This window comes from Megalobrama amblycephala, linkage group LG14, assembly GCF_018812025.1.
Source record: "Megalobrama amblycephala isolate DHTTF-2021 linkage group LG14, ASM1881202v1, whole genome shotgun sequence".
NCBI lineage: Eukaryota > Metazoa > Chordata > Actinopteri > Cypriniformes > Xenocyprididae > Megalobrama > Megalobrama amblycephala.
Genome location: NC_063057.1, coordinates 1,683,782 through 1,703,803, shown reverse-complemented (window position 1 = coordinate 1,703,803; position 20,022 = coordinate 1,683,782). Strand labels below are relative to the sequence as shown.

The 20,022-nt window shown below is 38.9% G+C and overlaps 1 protein-coding gene across 1 annotated transcript; it reads left to right on the top strand.

Moving 5' to 3' along the window:
* The first annotated feature begins 2,635 nt into the window (after positions 1 to 2,635).
* Positions 2,636 to 15,302, top strand: gpr37b (G protein-coupled receptor 37b). Its single transcript, XM_048155217.1, has 2 exons — positions 2,636 to 4,094; positions 12,566 to 15,302. The coding sequence occupies exons 1-2, from the start codon at positions 3,111 to 3,113 to the stop codon at positions 13,388 to 13,390; spliced, it is 1,809 nt and encodes a 602-aa protein (XP_048011174.1). The 5' UTR covers positions 2,636 to 3,110; the 3' UTR covers positions 13,391 to 15,302.
* The last annotated feature ends 4,720 nt before the right edge of the window (positions 15,303 to 20,022 follow it).

The window sequence follows — 20,022 nt, the reverse complement described above, 5'->3', positions numbered from 1 at the left end:
GTTCTGAAGAAAAAAAAGGTAATTCCGGTTTGGAATGGCATGATGGAGAGTAAATGATGAAAGATCTTCGTTTTATAGTAAACTGTGCCTGATTTATTGATTGATTGATTGATTGATTGATTGATTGATTGATTGATTGATTGATTGATTGATTGATTGATTGATCGACTGACTGACTGATAAATGCCAGACCATATCTGTGATATTGTGCATCTTATATATCTTACATCTTATCATATTGTGAGATATTGCTGCTGCTTGTTGGGAGATATGTGAGTCATTAATCATCTCACGCTCATGTGGACAGCAGGTGATTGATCACAGTAATACACTGTCTCTGGGTGATTTGAGCTTCATTCTCACACTTTGGTAACCCTTATTCTGTTTAAGTAGATTCACATTGTGTTAGACTTGCAGTACACCTATCTTATGCTCTGTGAGTGTGTTTTAGGGTAAATATATCTTTCTGTCAGTTCTCACACTGCATTTTTTATGTTTGTGCATTATTGTTTTGAACCACCAGGTGGCGCTTTAGATTGCTGCAAAATCTGTTCCACTCAAATTACCCACCCAGTTGCTTAGTGATACAAACATCTGTGTTTAAGATGCTTTTTGAGCCTGTCATGTCTTCAGATTTGGATAGTTAAATCACCTCCACACATACAGTGTATGCCAGCATGAGTCTATTTATTTTGTTTTCTCATAAAAAAAATCCAAACATGCAGTCCCAAAACAAAAGTGCATAACACAGAGAAGATTATTTCAGGAGATATATCTTGAATGTAAGTGTTTTGGGCTTTTGTTTTCATCTAAATTTGGTGAAAATGCATGCTTAAAAGAATATGAAACGTTGCTATTTGGACGTTTTCAAGATGTTCTTTTGCAATGCAGGAAACTATCTCTTTTTTTAAAGGTTGTTTTGTTATCATCTTTCTGGAAATCAGAACAAATATAGGTCCTAGTGATGATTAAGGAAAGAAATTCATTAAAGCTGTTTGAAGAAGGCATAAAAACAAAGGCATTTGATTGAGTATGAAACAAAAGAAACACTCTTCACTAATGAAATAATCATGGCTCATCATGTTGCACAAATCATTCCATTGATTCCATTCATTCCACACGCATTTCTGTCAGCTTTCAGTTCTTGTCAAGTATCTGACCTTGTGGCGCACTCTGTTATTTAGCGTTTTGAACCCCATGCTTAGATTTGGCAACAGAGTATCACTGCTAGCAAAGGCTGTGCCAACTCCAGTAGCTTGTGTTCTGCACCTGGCCTACATTACAATATTCTGCCAAGCTCTCATGACCAGCAAGACTTAGAGGTGAAACTTTGGACCCAGCAGAACAAAGAAACTAAAGCATGTCTGAGCTAAATATGGAGTGTTTCCACATGATGTTTTGCAAGGCAATGAAAGGCTCTTGGCTGTTTGCAAATGTTCACCTCTGAGCCCAAGTTTCTGTCCAGCAGGAAACAAACCTGAAGCAAGTCGGTTCTTGCCCTTCCGCTCAGAGAACTTTGCTCTGTTGTGACATTGCCACAGGCTGAGAAAACCTGTTCCACATACCAATGCACCAAAGAGCTTTTAGTAGTGAAAGTAACTTGCTTTAGATATGCTGTGATACCAAAAAGTATTTAAACACTTAAGTCGCGCACATAGATGTCTGAATGTCAACAAGATCACAGCAAGTGCCACCTGTACTCATGTTCAAATACATCTGAGGGCCTGTATATTCAAAAGATGGATTCTAATGTTGTTGTTTGCATTCATATGAATATATTTTACTTATAAATGAACTTAGGAATGTTTACTATATATAATTTTTACTATAGCCGATATTTTTGTGTATATGCATGCTCAGTGCATATGTAGGGCTTTTTCACTTATTACTCACGTCTTATATTGATACATGTATTTACAAGTATGTTGCATGTACTGTGCATGTGTCACTCTAAAAAATGCTGGGTTAAAAATAACTCAAGTTGGGTTGAAAATGGACAAACCCAGCGGTTGAGTTGTTTTGACCGATGTTGCTGGGCAGTTTTATTTAACTCAGCTATTGATTAAAATGACTATATGTCTGGCTTAAAATGAACCCAAAACAGGTTGGAAATTAAAAATCAGACACATAACTATTGGAGGCAACAATAATAAGCAATGTTTATTGTTTAATTATTGATTAAACTTGTTAATAAATGTTCATTTATTAAACATATTAATAAATGTTAATTTTCAACATACTTTGAGTTCGTTTTAAGCGAGCAATACAGTCATTTTTAAGCAATAGTTGGGTTCAATAAAACTACCCAGCAGGTTGGGTAAACATTTAACACGACTGCTGTGTTAAAACAACCCAATTGCTGGGTTTGTCCATTTTCAACCCAACTTGGGTTGTTTTTAAAGCAGCATTTTTAGAGTGTAATATTTCACGATTATTTATTTATTTTATGAAAAAAAAAAATATTTTGCCGTTTCACTTTTGCAGCCCGTGTTACTGTGACACAAGGTTATAATTTAACTCGTATAAGCCCGTGTTAGACTCAAGACTGATCGGATTATGATTCTGTTGACATGCGTAATTACGCATGGTAATGAATGTACTACGCACGGGCGGGGCGGGGTCGCCTCCAGCTGCGGTGGTCCAAGGGGCTGATGCTGGTGATGGATCCGGCTTGACAGAACAAGGTTATCCGCCAGGAGAGAGCCCGTCCATTTTCTTCATCCGCTCCTCACTCGCAGCAGCAGCAGCCGCTCCCCGCCCGCTCGCGCTACGGAGCGCGTCCCCGGGACTCCGCTTCTCCACGCACGGCAGAGGCGCAGGTTGCCGCGCCCAACAGAACCCGGGATGCGACCGTCTCCTGCAGCTGGCTGGGATGCGCCTCAGAAGCTAAAATAATGCCTCGCTGTCACTTTGCTAAGACGAGGAACGCAAAGAGAGAATCATAACCGGAGTGGATGTAACCGGAAAAGTCATTTGCATGGATTTAATTAGCGTTTACCGATCATTCACGTGTGAACTTTTTCCTCTGACGATGTGAATCTTGTGTATTCTTTGCAATGCATCACATTAGAGTGTTTTTCTAACCTCTTCAGCACACTGACTCATTGAAGATGCAGATGCTGCTTTTAAGAACGATCTTTTTCATTGCAGGATGTCCACATGTTTTGTTGCGTGGAGAAAGCCGTAATGCACACACCAAAGATACTCTTAGGAGCCTTCATGATCCAAAACCCAGAGCCACACGCCCTGCGAGGCATCCAGCCGCAGGTACACCTGCCTTTGACATCAAACACACTTCAGAAGACAACAGTAACTTGTCCTCACGTCTCTGGAGCGCAGGTAAACCGTATGGATACAGACATCTCTTGTCGAACAGAACACACGCGGCGACGAAGAGTGCCACAAACCTGCATAAGCTCTTGCGGCGACATAAAAGGAAAAAGTTGAATGGTGAGATGCCTGCTACCATGGGAACAGCAGATGGACACAATAACTCTAAGCCGAGCAAGCGAGGGAGAAACCACAGGCGCAAAAGAGGCACAAAGGAGCACCACAAGAAAACGTTTAAGAGCTTGAAAAGGGGCCAGAATAAAAGCGCTGCCTCATCGACACCAGTCGAAACTTACTATAATGCTCTAACGTCCTCTTTTACCATGTGGGAACCCATGCCCAAACCTCTAGCTCTCACCTCCACAGATTTCCCATTTGATCTCACCAGATATACTGAGTTCCACACCAAACAGGTAGACGACCCATGGGATGCCACGCCAATGACCCCTCCGTACGCCGAGGACGAGGAGAGCGAATTCTTCCCCAATCCTTTCTACCCCGTCACTAGCGAGACATATGGGGCGTATGCAATCACTATCGTTTCGGTCCTTATCTTCGCTGTTGGAGTAACGGGGAACATAGCAATAATGTGTGTGGTGTGCCATAACTACTACATGAGGAGCATCTCAAACGCTCTTCTGGCTAACCTGGCTGTTTGGGACTTTGCGCTGCTCTTGTTTTGCCTGCCTCTCGTGGTGTTTCACGAGCTCACAAAGACCTGGCTGTTGGGCCAGTTCACCTGTAAAGTCGTACCATATATTGAGGTAATGGATTCTGTGTTCATTCATATCAGGGTTGAATTGTCGTTTGCTAAGGCAAGCATCAACACTTGCTCATACCTAGAGTAAACCTTTAACCCTATTTTTTACATTTACGCACTTTTCACCCAAAAATTCTGTTATTCAATTGCCCTCGGGTTACATATAAAATTTCCATCCATTTAGATAAACTTAATGTGATGCATATTTCTCAGTCGTACATGAATGAAGCAGGCGAGATTTGTGCACTCAAAAAATCAAAATCTATTTGCATTTAATTGATTTGATTTAAATAATCATATATTCAAAGTTCATTTATTCAAATATGCAATCAGCATAAATTTGGTTATTGTGAAAACTATTACATTTATTCGGTTAAAAATCTAAAATGTAGGCCTAAGTATTCTAGCTTTTAATGCACAAATACGTTTGAGAGTGTTAAGGTTTGCTTTTTTGTTTTGCACAGGAGGGTGAGGTATTGAAATTTTGTCATGGTGGGTAATTGTGTCTCGTTTCGAGAGACGTCAGTGCTCCCTGCATGCAAAAGAACATCCACCCTGCCCTCAGGACACCTGCGCTGACCTCTGTCCCACTGCCGTCACATACTGTACGGCGCGAGCATAACCGCTTATTTCACGTGAAATCTGCAGGCGCCCCGCTGCCATCCTGATCTGCTCGCCACACCCAGTTTCAGCACAGCTCACTTTACCACAACCAAACCCCACGCTTCTTTAGTGTCAAATAATTGTGGACCCTTGGTGAATCTCACAAAAAAATATCCAGGTCATATTTCACACCAAAATCTAATAGAAAAAAGGAAATTATGTGCATAAAGTAAAATGACTGAAGCCTTTTCCATTGCAACATTGTTTTCCTGAAAATTAATTTAATGCATAAAGGCAGTACGTTGCAGTAATGAGAATGAGTTTTCTTAACTTTATGATAATCAGATTTGAGTAGTAAAATGTGCTTAATTCTCATGAAAACAATGCCATAATCCAAAACATCATAACTTTTTCCCCACCAGCATTTTTTGTTTTTAAGTTTCCAGCCACCGCAAGCGTTTTTGATAATTTGCACAAAAATTGAATGGCCCCCACAATATTTTGTATGAATATCTGAACATGCAATATCTCGAAAGAAAGAACAGTGCCTCTTGTAGAGGTCTTTCATGTCTGTGTGGCAAGTATTTGCTGAGTTTCATTTCTTTTTTGTGACGCATTTCAGAAAGAAGTTCACTGAGACGGCAGAAAGCGCACCCTGTTTTCTTTATTTTACAAAAGCACAAAGTTTTGTTGTTATTTTGAGTGTATGCAAGTAAAAATAGACCCTTTACAGTTTAGAATGATGTATTAATCGTTTCTGTATGTATGACAAAAATGACAAAAGTTCTTTTCGCAGTTATCAGGAAAAAATGCAAGTGATCGCGCCGGTGCCTCTGCTTTTATTCTAGCTTTATGCATTCTTTTTTTTTTTATCAACACTTGAATGTTTCATAAAAAAGCAACATTTTAAACAAAAAAACGAAAAAATAGCATTTCTACAACATGCATAAGCAATCTTTTTATTGCTTGTTTCTGCTTCTACTTCACCTGTGTTTTGATCTGGAGATTCTGTACTCTTGTGTAATAGCACTGTATAGCAGTGAAAACATGGAAAGCTGGAAAATTCTGTCAATGATGGGGAAAGAGTTAATGTTCCTTAAAACAGGCTTCATTTTCTTTAACCAAAACATAATGTCTGATGGTTTTGTGCGATCAGACGACTCATGAAAAAAACAAATGAAATCATAATGCTCAATATGGCATCAATGGAGGCATCAGTTTACACGACAACAATGTGCTAAAAACTTAAATGTTTTTCCTTTGTGTGTGTGAAACCACAAAACGATCCCCGTTCACACGGATTTGCAAAAACAACTGAAAACGCTGTATTATGCAATCCATGCCAGTAGGTGGCGATGTTACTTTGTAAAGAAACATGCGCATAATGTCGCGTTTTTGTAGTTTACACAGTGACTATAATGGTATAATTTACAAAAACAAGTACTTTAAAACCTGTTATGAAAAGTTTGCATTTTCAGGTCCCCAAAATGAATATATTGAATACATTGCTGGCTGTTTCATTCAAGCAGAATGGAGCTGTACTTGTATACACTAAGAGGCGTAACCAAGATGGCCACCGACTTGCCTTGAAGGCACATTGGTGAGATTCACTCATCCGTTTGCCTTAGAGAGTTAGATGTATGAGTTGCTTTTGTGAACGTGAAGAGTGTGAGGGGGGTGTCGAGACGTTCTCGTGGGTTTTGGAGGGAGAGCGGTGCAAATGCGGCGTCCTGGTGGCACACTCAGCATGCCTGCTGTGATTGTATGGGACAGGCAGAGAGGGCCTGGAGGCTCGGCCTGACAATGGTGAAGCTGAATGAAAACAAGCCACTGTGCATGCGTGCTTGTGCCCGTGTCCCTCCGGCTGCAACGCAGCTATGAATGCTGATCGGGAGTGAATGCGTTCAGGGCTAAGTGGTGAGTAAAGTCAGTCTTGAGGGCAAATTGTGAGCGAATGGTCCACAGGGATAAAATGCCTCGGGCTACATTACTCACAGCCCAGTGTAGCACACACACACACGCACGCACGCATGAAAAACATTGTGCGTGATAGTTCATGTGCATTCTGCGTCTTACTGCTGCTTTTGTTCAAACCTGACACGTTTCACATTTGACATCCTCTCACTTGTTGTCTCCTGCAGGGTGTTTCCGCTCAGGGGTGCAGATATATATTGTGTAGTTCAATAAGTTCAGCGAATACCAGTGGAACTTGTCTGATCATTGAGTTTGTTTTATCAGAGGTCTGACATTTTTTTACTGGGGAAGGTCGAGCGAATCCGAGGGCAGCGTGTCGATGCAGTGTTTTAACTTGACTTTTTTGTGTTTTGACTGGCCTTTATCTTTTTGGAGATTGCATCAGTCACAACACAGAGATTTGCATGAAGGCCTTGTCTCATTTGAGTAAGCATGCTGCAGAGAGGAGCACCTGACAGTCCGGCCTTCGGCTTTCTAGCAACATATTAAAAAACACACAGAACGCTTTAGCAAATACATGGCAAGCCTTGCATGATGATGATGAGTTTTGGACAAGCAAACACCACTTACATTTTCTCCAGATTTTATTTTTGAGATATTTTGTATTTTAATTTTATTTTATATTTTATTTTCCATCCATTCTTCAAACTGCTTTTCTTATAAAGGGTTGCAGGTATTTTATTTTATTATTTTATTTTATTTTATTTTATTTTTTCCATTCTCCAAACTGCTTTTCATATAAAGGGTTGTAGAGGGTTTTTTATCTTTATTATTATTCATTTCATTTTTTCATTTTTTATTTTATTTTATTTTTCCAAATTGCTTTTCCCATGGAGGGTTGCAGATATTTTTATTTTATTTTATTTTATTTTATTTTATTTTATTTTATTTTATTTTATTTTATTTTATTATTTTATTTTATTTTATTTTATTTTCCATTCTCCAAACTTCTTTTCATATAAAGGGTTGTAGATGTTTTTTTTTTTATCTTTATTATTTTATTATTTCATTTCATTTCATTTCTTATTTTTTCATTTTATTTTATTTTTCCAAATTGCATTTCCTATGGAGGGTTGCAGATATTTTTTTATTATTTTATTTTATTTTATTTTTTTTATTTATTTATTTATTTTTTTTTTTTATTTTTTTTTTTTTTTATTTTTTTTTACTTTACTTTACTTTACTTTACTTTACTTTACTTTACTTTACTTTACTTTACTTTACTTTACTTTACTTTACTTTACTTTACTTTACTTTACTTTACTTTACTTTACTTTACTTTACTTTACTTTACTTTATTATTTCCATCTGTTTATTCTCCAAATCGCTTGTCCTATGTAGGGTCGCAGTTCATTTTATTTTATTTTAGTTTATTATTTTATTGTTTGGCTTGTTTACTGGTTTTTGTTGGCTTTTGTTGTGTTTGTGATCCAGGCTGTTGACTCCCACTCTAATGGTCTGAATTTATGTAGCTGAATATGTATTTGTTTCATTCGGTGGTCATCATATATAACACTATTACTGTAATAGCTTTTGTCTCTAGCTCGCTCATGCTTCAGTGCCGTCTCATTTGTCAATATGTAAGAATTATTGCCCTCCCTGCTGGCAGTAGCCCAAAAATGGCCTCCAGTCTGAAAGCCGCCGTTAAACCAGATTAATATCCAGCACCTCCATGGTTTTAGAGAGCCTCTTAATCAGAGAATTAATGAGGCGTTAGTAAAGACCATCTCAGCCAACGCCATCTTCACCTGCTGCTAGGAAACCTGTAAGCTAGAAAAAGTCTGTGAATGTCAGATCAGTCGTGATCTGGACTGTTTGCCACGGTGTGAGGTGTGTGGAGACCAGGAGACCTTAGATTTGATTACTTCAGTTCAAACCACATGACCACCACATGTGAATCATGTAGCCTGTGGTCGTGACTCTATGTACATTCATCTTGTTCTCCCTTTATCTGATAATGTGTCAAATCAGTTTTGTGTGTGTGTGTGTGTGTGTGTGTGTCCAAAGATTAATCACATATAGCTCTGATCATAACCCAGCAAATTAGACAGTTATAGACCATTGATATAAGAAAGAACTTTCAAGTACTTCTTCACACAACTTTTTCAACGCTTCAAAGCTCAAAAGTCTGAATATTATCCAGTTTAAATGTTATTTTTAATGTGATGAGCAAAAACGTTTTTTGTTCATTCTTCAAAGATTGTCCCCATTTTATTTTATTTTATTTTATTTTAACTTATTTTCCTATTAATAGTTCAGTTTTAATTATTTTTATTTTATTGTTTGTTTTTTTTTCTATTAATCTCAAACTGATTTTCCTATAAAGGGTTACAGGTTTTTTATTATTTTATTTTATTTTAATGCCCCTTTTGTAAAACTAAAAGTTTATCGATGTAGAAAAACGAACACTTGGTGAAAAACGAACACTTTTATTAGGCAATATTAAATTTTTAAAAAGACATGAAATTACCACTACAAGCACTTACTGGCTCATTAGTCATTTCCACTCCCTAATGTAGTTTTTTCACTTGTTTTGGTCATGAAAAAGTCTCATGAAAAACAACTTTTCTTCAAATTGTGAATGAAATTACACAGACTGCTAGTTAAGAGAACTTTCTTTATAATCACTGAAGTCGTCAGTCAGTTGCGAAGCGACACTGAGGATGAAAACTCCCATTTTAATCAATGAATCTGACTAAACTTCAAAATTAATCTTTTAGTTAAATTGTGTCTCCACGTTGTTTGTTATAATGAGAGGATTTGTGCACTTAGAGTTAGTATACTTGCTAAAACACACACACATTCAGCATTTTGAGTGGATTCTCACTACCGATAACTGATTAGTCATTATTTTCCAAGGAAATGTCTGTGATTGACTACAATACTCAACGCTGCAAAATCACACTGAAACTCATGCAGCGCTGTTGCGCTCATGTGACACGAATATAACAACCAGATCGCTTGAATTGACTTGCTTTTCTCTTTTTTTAAACAATTCCAAATTATATGTTACCCATAGTAATATAACGTTAATCCTGCAATAAAAATATTACTTTGCATTGACCTGCCGGCATACACTGCCATACCCAATTAACGCCCCTCGTTTGATGGCCTAGGAATCTTTATGGGCATACGGGAAACCCAGCAGTATTTTGCAGTCAGGTAGCATCTCTTTCTGACCTGCTGCTGAGAATATGCTCATCCTACAGAGTAAACCGAAGATCATTCGATGTGCTGAGCGTCTAATGGAGCAGGATGGATGCGTTTCACACCTATGGAAGTAATATAGCACCATTACAGCGTCTTAATGGACACAATAGTCCATAATGGATTCTGAACAGTGTGCTTTTTGTCAAAATGATGAAGGATCTAACAAATCTGCTTTTGGAGATGAAAAAGGCGGACTGGTTTTCATTTAGCAAGTGCACGAGCGCCGTTCCGCTAATTGTCTCCTCCTTGATGCTGATGTGCCTGATTGCTCTGTAATTATGATAATGAAGACAAACACTTAGTTGCCTCTTTCATTTGGGTTTGTATGATCCGCTGGGATGCAGCTGCGAGAATGTGGCCAAGAATCTCTCCAGTCGTCTCCTATTCATTGCAGTTGTTTCTTTTGTGTCTCCACTGTAAATACTCTTTCATATCACCCAATTTATTGTGGCAATATTCACGGCAAATGTCCCATTTCACAGTGGGAAGGGTGCGATCAGAGGGTTTTAGGGCCCTACTCTATGCCGTCTGAATTAATTGCCGGGCCGGCAGGAGGTCGACTCGTCTGTCACAATAACGCAGCAGATGAAGTCTGTAAATGTGAGAGCTATAGTTGTTTCTCGTTTTGCAAACCTGCTGCTATGTGCCGAATGATTGATAAGGAGATTATTCCAGCTGTAGGACTGGGTTCAACTAGATGACTGACATAATTCAGATTTCTTTTCAAGCAGTTTGTTTACGCCACTGGCCTTACTCACCTTCTGACATGCAGTATCACAAATAGGGCTTTTAACAATTGATACCAATACCAGTGAAATTTCATGGTTCTCAATGCCATTACTGAAAAGCAAAAATGAACAAATGTATCCCTTTAAAATATATATAATATATATACTGATCAGGCATAAAATTATGAGCACTGACAGATGAAGTGAACTGATCATCTTTTCATCACGGCACCTGTTAGTGGGTGGATATATTAGGCAGCAAGTGAACATTTTGTCCTCAAAGTTGATGTGTTAGAAGCAGGAAAAATGGCCAAGCGTAAGGATTTGAGCAAGTTTGACAAGGGCCAAATTGTGATGGCCAGACAACTGGGTCAGAGCATCTCCAAAACTGCAGCTCTTGTGGGGTGTTCCCGGTCTGCAGTGGTCAGTATCTATCAAAAGTGCTCCAAGGAAGGAACAGTGGTGAACCGGCGACAGGGTCATGGGCGGAAAAGACTCGCTGATGCATGTGGGGAGCGAAGGCTGGTCCGTGTGGTCCGATCCAACAGACGAGCTACTGTAGCTCAAATTGCTCAAGAACTTAATGCTGGTTCTGATAGAAAGGTGTCAGAATACACAGTGCATCAGAGTTTGCATAGCTGCAGACCAGTCAGGGTGTCCATGCTGACCCCTGTCCACCGCCGAAAGAGCCAACAGTGGACACGTGAGCATCAGAACTGGACCACGGAGCAATGGAAGAAGGTGGCCTGGTCTGATGAATCACGTCTTCTTTTATATCACGTGGATGGCCGGGTATGTGTGCGTCACTTACCTGGAGAACACATGGCACCAGGATGCACTATGGGAAGAAGAAAAGCCGGCGGAGGCAGTGTGATGCTTTGGGCAATGCTCTGCTGGGAAACGTTGAGTCCTGCCATCCACGTGGATGTTACTTTGACACATACCACCTACCTAAGCATTGTTGCAGACCATGTACACCCTTTCATGGAAACTGTATTCCCTGGTGGCTGTGGCTCTTTCAGCAGGATAATGATCCTGCCACAAAGCAAAAATGGTTTGAGGAGCACAACAACGAGTTTGAGGTGTTGACTTGGCCTCCAAATTCCCCAGATCTCAATCCAACGGAGCATCTGTGGGATGTGCTGAACAAACAATTCCGATCCATGGTGGCTCCACCTCACAACTTACAGGACTTAAAGGATCTGCTGCTAACATCTTGGTGTCAGATACCACAGCACACCTTCAGGGGTCTAGAGGAGTCCATGCCTCGACGGGTCAGGGCTGTTTTGGCAGCAAAAGGGGACCAACACAATATTAGGAAGGTGCTCATAATGTTATGCCTGATCGGTGTATATAATGACATATAAAATGTAATTAAGACTTTTTATTATTTTTTCAGAATTTTTATTTAATAGTTTTGTTTAAATTTATTTTTAAAAAAGTAAAAAAAAAAAAAAAAGATAATTAAATATTAATATGTACATATATAGAACAGCAAACAAAGGACTATATTCCATCATTTAAAGTTTAAATAAATAAATGTAACCTAATTAAATTGAAACAATAATTCCAGTTTCATTCTAAAAGTTGTAACTTCTTCCTGAGTCTCTCCATCAGTGTCGACTCCGGTTTGAACAATAAGGCTGAACACCGTTACTGACAGTCCTCATTTTGGCTGCGTGAGATTCTCCAGCTTTGTTGTTGTTGAGCTGTTAAAGCTCCGCCCTCTTCTGGAAAGGGGGCCGGGAGCAGCAGCTCATTTGCATTTAAAGGGACACACACAAAAACAGTTAAAAAAAAAAGTTCATTTTTATTATTTCCTTCAGATTTTTATTTAATTTATTTTACATTAAAATGTATTAAATTATGTCTCATTTGAATGAATATATTATCAACTGGTGAAGCACCAGTACATCCCTTTTGATGACCAAACTGTGTTTGTGTGCTTGTATTTGTCCAGGTGGCGTCTCTCGGTGTGACCACTTTCACCCTCTGCGCTCTCTGTATTGACCGTTTCCGCGCCGCCACCAATGTCCAGATGTACTACGAGATGATTGAGAATTGCACCTCCACTGCCGCCAAGCTGGCCGTCATCTGGATCGGTGCCTTACTCCTCGCACTCCCCGAGCTCCTGATCCGGCAGCTGGTGTCGGAAAACGGCGACGGCACAGTAGAGGACCCGGCGTCGGAGCGCTGCCTGATTCGCATCTCCACTTCCCTGCCGGACACGCTGTACGTGCTGGGCCTGACCTATGAGGGCGCGCGTCTGTGGTGGTGCTTCGGCTGCTACTTCTGCCTGCCTACGCTCTTCACCATCGGCAGCTCGGTGGCGACCGCCCGGCGGATCCGGCGTGCCGAGCGCGGCTGCGCCAGAGGCAACAAGAAGCAGATCCGATTGGAAAGCCAAATGAACTGCACCGTAGTGGCACTGGCGATCGTGTACGGTGCGTGCGTGGTGCCGGAGAACGTGTGCAACATGGTTTCGGCGTACATGGCGGCCGGGGTCCCTCAAAGCACCATGGCGCTGTTGCACCTGCTCAGTCAGCTGCTGCTATTCCTGCGGGCGGCCGTCACGCCGGTGCTGCTGCTCTGCCTGTGCCGACCCTTCGGCCGCGCCTTCCTGGAGTGCTGCTGCTGCGCCGACGCCTGTGGGATAGCGGCCCACTCTTCGGCCACTGCAAGTGACGACAACGAGCACGAGTGCACGACGGAACTGGAGCTGTCCCCGTTCAGCACTATCCGCCGAGAGATGTCCAACTACACAGCGACTGGATCGCACTGCTGAGGCGTGTGGATTCTAGTGCCAACAAGCACATGCTTTTGTCTTACCTGTGTAAATACTTTGACCACGACGATATGTTGCTCTTTTAAAGAAAGTAATGTAGACTGAAAGTTATGTAATTACTTTTTTTGTATAATTGTCCTTAATATATATATATATAAATATATAAACACTGAACTAGTGACTGCTTTAATTTTGCAGTTTGTTTGCACTGCCAACCACTTTAGCTTTCTCTCCACTCTGTTTTCACACTGACACCGTGTCTACACTGGAAGAGATCGGGATTGAGTTGCACTAAAAGCGTCGGTCACCTCAGGATGCTCGTTAATCATAGACCAATCACGTGCAAGTTTGAGGGTAGACTCAGGCCCTGGCCACACGAACACAGGTATTTTCAAAACCGCAGCTTTTACTATGCGGTTTAGCCATTCGTACACATGCAAACGCAGTATCCGGTCACAGAAACCAAACATTTTTGAAAACTCCTGCCAGGGTGAAGATTTTCTAGAAACTCCAATTACAGTGTTGTCGTGTAGACAATGAAACCGGAGATTTTGGCTTGTGACGTCGGTACAGGAACCTGTAATAAAAAATTTTTCAGGCTTCTGATTGGCTAACATGGCTTTACGGTTAGGATTATATTGCCACCTGTTGGTTTGGCATGCACTTGACAGTGCTTCATAGAATGTTTTTGCGTTTTCATGTGGACACAATTTTTTTTATAAAAAAAAAACAGAGGATAAAAAAGAGGAAAAAGTTGATAAAAATTCCCATGTACGTGTGGACTAGGCCTCAAACTGAAGTTAAATAAATCTATTGAATGTAAAATGCTACTTTTATTTTTGACAAAAATCCATCTTTTATAATTTTTATAATTGTATTATATAATATTTTATTATTTATTATTCTATTTTCAATACATTACATTTATTTCATTTAATTAGATTTTTTTAATTTAGTAATTAATTTTTTTTTTTTTTCATAAAAAATCCTTTACAGTGATTTTACAAATTGCAATTATTTTACAGTTATTTTTTAAAAAAAACTTTTACTTTTACTTTGACAAAAATCAATTTTTCATATTTTTTTATTTTATTTTTTAAATTAGTTTTAATTTAGTAATTCATTTATTTTTGTAATATATTTTATTTTATTCATAAATAATCCATTGTTAAAAGCTTTACAGTGACTTTACATAGATTATTTAACTGTATATAACTACCACAAAAATGTGTAATGAATGAATGAAATTCATAGCAAAAAAAAAAACATTATTAATCTTATTTTTTTCAGACATAAGTGGAGGGTTCCCACAACTTTGTCAAATGAACTGCAATTATTTTACAGTAATTTATAATAATTTTAACAAAAACATTTTAGAGTTTTAAAAAAATTGTAAAAATATTTTAGAGTTGGGCATCACTATAAATAATCTTTTTTTTTTTTTTTTTTTTTTTTTTTTTAAGATTTTATTCATTTCCACCATTTTTCCAGGCCTGAAAATAACAAACAGCTCATCTGAAGTTCTCCAGTGCAGATAGTTGACTTGATTAAAGGAATCTGTCCAGTTTTGACACGTCGAGCTCGTCCGGTGTAGACACGGTGTTCCTGTCGCACGGTGAGTTTCTGCATTTATTGAAAGTAACATTTCTCTAATGTTTGTAAATGGCTGTGTGTTGCGTGCCGTGACCTTTCTCTTGATGAAGGTGATTCTTGTGAATCGTTCTTGAAGTCTGTAGAGCAGATGTGTGGGTAACTCACCCGCCCAGATCTGTATGTGTCTTACACCTGTGAACACCCACACGATGCTCGTTCTAGTTAACGCTTTCTAAACGTTTTTATATAACCAAAACGAAATGTCTCTTTAATAAACAGGAAACGTTTGCTAGAAGAATGGCAAACCGATGAATTAAAATGCCAGTGTGGTTGTGTGCATTTCTTTTGTAGCCTGTGCTGATTCTGAACTGGCTTTTGTGTTTCCAGGAAGATAATGCTGAATACAAACAGAGTGTTTTGCTTGACTAAAGTCTCCAACAAAGATTTGCAATGTTTTACTAAGCAGTCACACTCTTTTTCTCGTGCATTATTCAAGTCCAGCAGCACACATCCGTCCCTGCATGCGTCTGAGGAATTGTTTATCCACATAAAAGCATTAGCTGTCAGGCTGCACATTGAACAGGCCCAGATGAGATCTTACTTCTGTATTTCAAATGCATCTGGTGTGCTTGAGGTGTCAGAAACGGAGCAAGCTGCTATTTTTGGGACACTTTGTGGGAAGATAGAGATAGACAGGATCGATTTACATATGAAAATGTTTCAGCGGAAATGCCACGCTTTGATTTGTTGTAGCGTAAGTCAGAAAATGTTCACCTACTCATGTTATATCTCAATCGTGCACGATTCTGGAAAGCTTTGAACATTTGCAAGTCGTGCTAAAATGGATGAATCTCACAAAATCATGCATGGGTCACAGTTGGCCTCCAAAACAAGATCAAAAAAGAAAAGATTTTGCATAAAAAGTGAGGCCTATTTTAGGACCATTAAGATGTTTTGCATCGTGACATTATTTACATGAGCATCGAGCACATTTTCCCTTCAAATTCTCATTACTGCAATGTGTGCATTGTCTTACTTTTCTGTCTTTTTCTTTGTTTTTTATTCTCGTTCTCAATATTTATTTTAATCACTACAGTACAAAATTATGTAATTCAATGATCTTTTTATTTAAAGCTTCTTCTTCCTAGCGTTGTTCCCGCTGTGGTGCAGGGTCCGCTTTTCGGCATTGTCTTCTCCATTTGGCGCGGTCTAGAGCATCGATCCAAATGTTGATATGACATTGCCATAGATGTGACACAGAAATACTTTGGCCGGTGGGTCGCTTCATCTGACACCAAAGACCCTCACCGTTGGTTGGAATCCAGCCGGCACCGCGTGGAGGTGGTGATGGGGTTTTGCCGGCCCATCTTTTTATTTAAAGCAGCATAAATTAAAGCTGCTAAATAATTGTGCCACCAGCAGGGTTGCCAGGTTTTCACAACAAAACCCGCCCAATTGCTACTCAAAACTAGCCCAATCGCATTTCAGGGAAGGGGTCCCCCGGTAAAAGTTGCGTCCCTTGGGGTAAAATCCAAAATCCCATTTTTGGTGGGATTGCTGTGGTAAAATTAGCATTCCAGGGGCTAAATATCGTGTTATTAGGGTCGCTTCAACCTGCAGACATGAAAAACAACCCACGGCAACACTGTTAAAGTAGCCCAATTCCATTGGAAGACCACAGACTTGTCAACACTGGCCACCCTCGTCACCAAATTAGAATTTTCGACCATCTTCATTGGTCGAACAAATAGATAGTCCCCCCCCAAGCTCACGCCATTGGTTGAGCCAATGTTCCAATGTTAGTCTGATCAAGATACTCAAATAAACAACTTTTTTATTATTCAGTTTGATTTGAAATCAACCAACAAATCATTTATGCATTTTAATTAAGCACAATGTCTTTTTTTCTGTGTTAAAATATAGACTCGTTCAGACTGTCAGTCCAAATCCAATTTTTGTGCATATCCGATTGAAATCCAATCAGATTTAGCAAATCTGTTTCTAGCTACATTCATATGTGGTTTGAAATCCTATTCATATCGTAAAACGTAAATGTCAGACTTTGTTATAGGAAACATGCTGTAGAAGTTGCTGCAGAAACAAGGTTGTGTTGTTGCAAATGTTCAGCATATTTCCTATAACAACGTCTGACATTTACTTTTTACGTGGCTTGTGAAAGTCACATAAACCACTCGAAATCCGATCAGAGCAGTCAGACTGAAACAGATTTCCAGAAATGCGATTTGAATAGGATTTTAAACCACATATGAATGTAGCTCGAAATGGATTTGTAAAAATTGCATTTCGTGTGGTTTTATTTATTTATTTATTTATTTATTTTTTCTCATTCACACTTGCTAAATCTGATCTGATTTCAATCGGATATGCATATAAATCAGATTTGGACTGACAGTCTTGAATGAGGCTTTAGACTCATGACATGTTCTTGACAGGTTTCATGTTTTTTACCCAGACAGACTCTTGTTTACACATCCCTGTTTACACCTGGTATTAAATGATTAGTTCACTTCAGAATTAAATTTTCCTGATAATTTATTCACCCCCATGTTATCCAAGATGTTCATGTCTTTCTTTCTTCAGTCGAAAAGAAATTAAGGTTTTTGAGGAAAACATTTTTTAATACCAGGTGTAAACAGGGCCTGAATGTCCTTTGTTCACAGATTTCTGTCTTCTCGTCAGATGCACTGGTGCTGTATTGTCACGATTCGTCCACGGTGTAGATTGAGCTGCCATATTTCACTGGTAATTGTCCAGGAACAGCATGACGTCTATCATTACAGTGTCTCTGTCAAACCCCCCTGCCCCGCAGCAGACACTGGCTATTGAATAACCCCATTATCTGAGCCTTGGTCTCCTTTCAGAAGGTCCAATAAAGACAGCAGCAGCAAAGCAAGTTATAAGAAAGCACTACGGCCGTTGAGGTGATGCCGTTTTCTTCCAGGGCTCCTTATGGCTTTATTCCAGCCCTGTCGGAGAGGAACAGGTGTGTTTTGTCTATTTTAATGAGGTTAGTTTTTGAGAAACTGCCAAGAATAACTTTCCCCCAGACCTTGTTAGGTTGCAGTGGATGTCTGCAGTCTTCAGTGTGTTCATGGTAATGTGTTCGGCCGGGGCTGAGAGCACAGCATACTTACTCAGGCGGAAACAGAGCTATTCTCTTCCCTTCACTGTCAAGACAGGATGTGCTGTATCTCAAACAGAATCACCGCTCTTGTTATAAAAGCAGAAACTTAGTATTCTGTTTGCACCAGTCATTTTTCACAGCCTATTGTCAATAAGTTATTTAAATGAATGTTTTCATTTACATTTGGCAGATGCAAGCCAGCGGAATGTGTTTAGTATGTGCGTTCCTGGGCATCGAAACGGATGGCCTTGATGTTGCTGGTGCCGTACTCTACCAGTTGAGCTACAGTTATATCAACAGCATCTTTGCATAAACAGACAATAAGTTTGATTTGTTTGTAACAATTACAAAAATTGTAATTAACTTTAAATGGGGACATTGCACTGGAATAATCACGCATAAAATCAACAAGACTGGGGGAAAAGGCAAAAAATTCGACACAATATTTAAACACTTATTTGTTACGAGACAGTTACTAACCTTGTTTGTGCAAAGTTATATGCAATATTTCAACTGCTGCCATGAGTAGCACCATAAATAGATTGTTTACATGTATTACAAGTATTCCTTTAGAGTTATGCTGCCTAGACAGTTTTATTTTCAGTGTTGTAACACCTTACAAGTAACGCGAGTTATGTAATCAGATTACCTCTTTTTTCAAGTAACTAGTAAAGTAACGCATTACTATTAAATTTACATTAAAATATCTGAGTTACTTTTTTAAATAGGTCATTCAAGTTACTTTGTTTTCCCATTTATTGCCTGACAGCTCTCCTGTCCCCATGTTGAGAGAATCATGAGTAAAGGCTGATTTATACTTCTGCGCTACGCTGTAGCTTCTGCGCCGTATGCTATGCGTGGGTTTTTCATTTATACTTATGCATCATTGTCCACGTCGACGTGCTGTTACAAATGCAGGGAGAGATTCTAGTAGACCAATCACAGTGCTTGTGGTCCACGTAGAATTGACACATTGTTACATTTTTGGAGAGGTGCATGTCAGGCTACGCCATAGGCTACTCATGCTGCACACAGCCTACAACGTATGTTTCGATGCATAAGTATAAATCAGCCTTGAGGCTTATTCATTTCAGTTTTGGTGTGAAAGGGCCTTTACATTTGCCAAAATAGAACACTTTACAATAAGGTTCATTAATTAAACATTAGTTCATGTATTAACCAAGTCCAGTCCAGGTGAGAAAAAGTAATGCAAAAGTAACGTAACACATAAAAAGTAACTAAGTAACACATTTAGTTACTTTTTAGGGAGTAACACAATATTGTAACAGTTACTTTTTAGAAAGTAATGCAATATTTTAACACATTTAGTTACTTTTTAGGGAGTAACGCAATATTCCAACACATTTATTTACTTTTTTGGGAGTAACATGATGTTTTAACACATTTAGATACTTTTTAGGAGTAACGCAATATTGTGACACATTTAGTTACATTTTAGGGAGTAACGCAATATTGCAACACATTTAGTTACTTTTTTGGGAGTAACATGACATTTTAACACATTTAGATACTTTTTAGGAGTAACGCAATATTGTGACACATTTAGTTACATTTTAGGGAGTAACGCAATATTGTAACACATTTACATTTTAGGGAGTAACGCAATATTGTGACACATTTAGTTACATTTTAGGGAGTAACGCGATATTGCAACACATTTAGTTACTTTTTTGGGAGTAACATGATATTTTAACACATTTAGATACTTTTTAGGAGTAACGCAATATTGTGACACATTTAGTTACATTTTAGGGAGTAACGCAATAATGTAACACATTTGGTTACTTTTTCGAGAGTAATGCGATATTGTAACATTTAGATACTTTTTAGGAGTAACGCAGTATTGTAACACATTTAGTTACATTTTATTGAG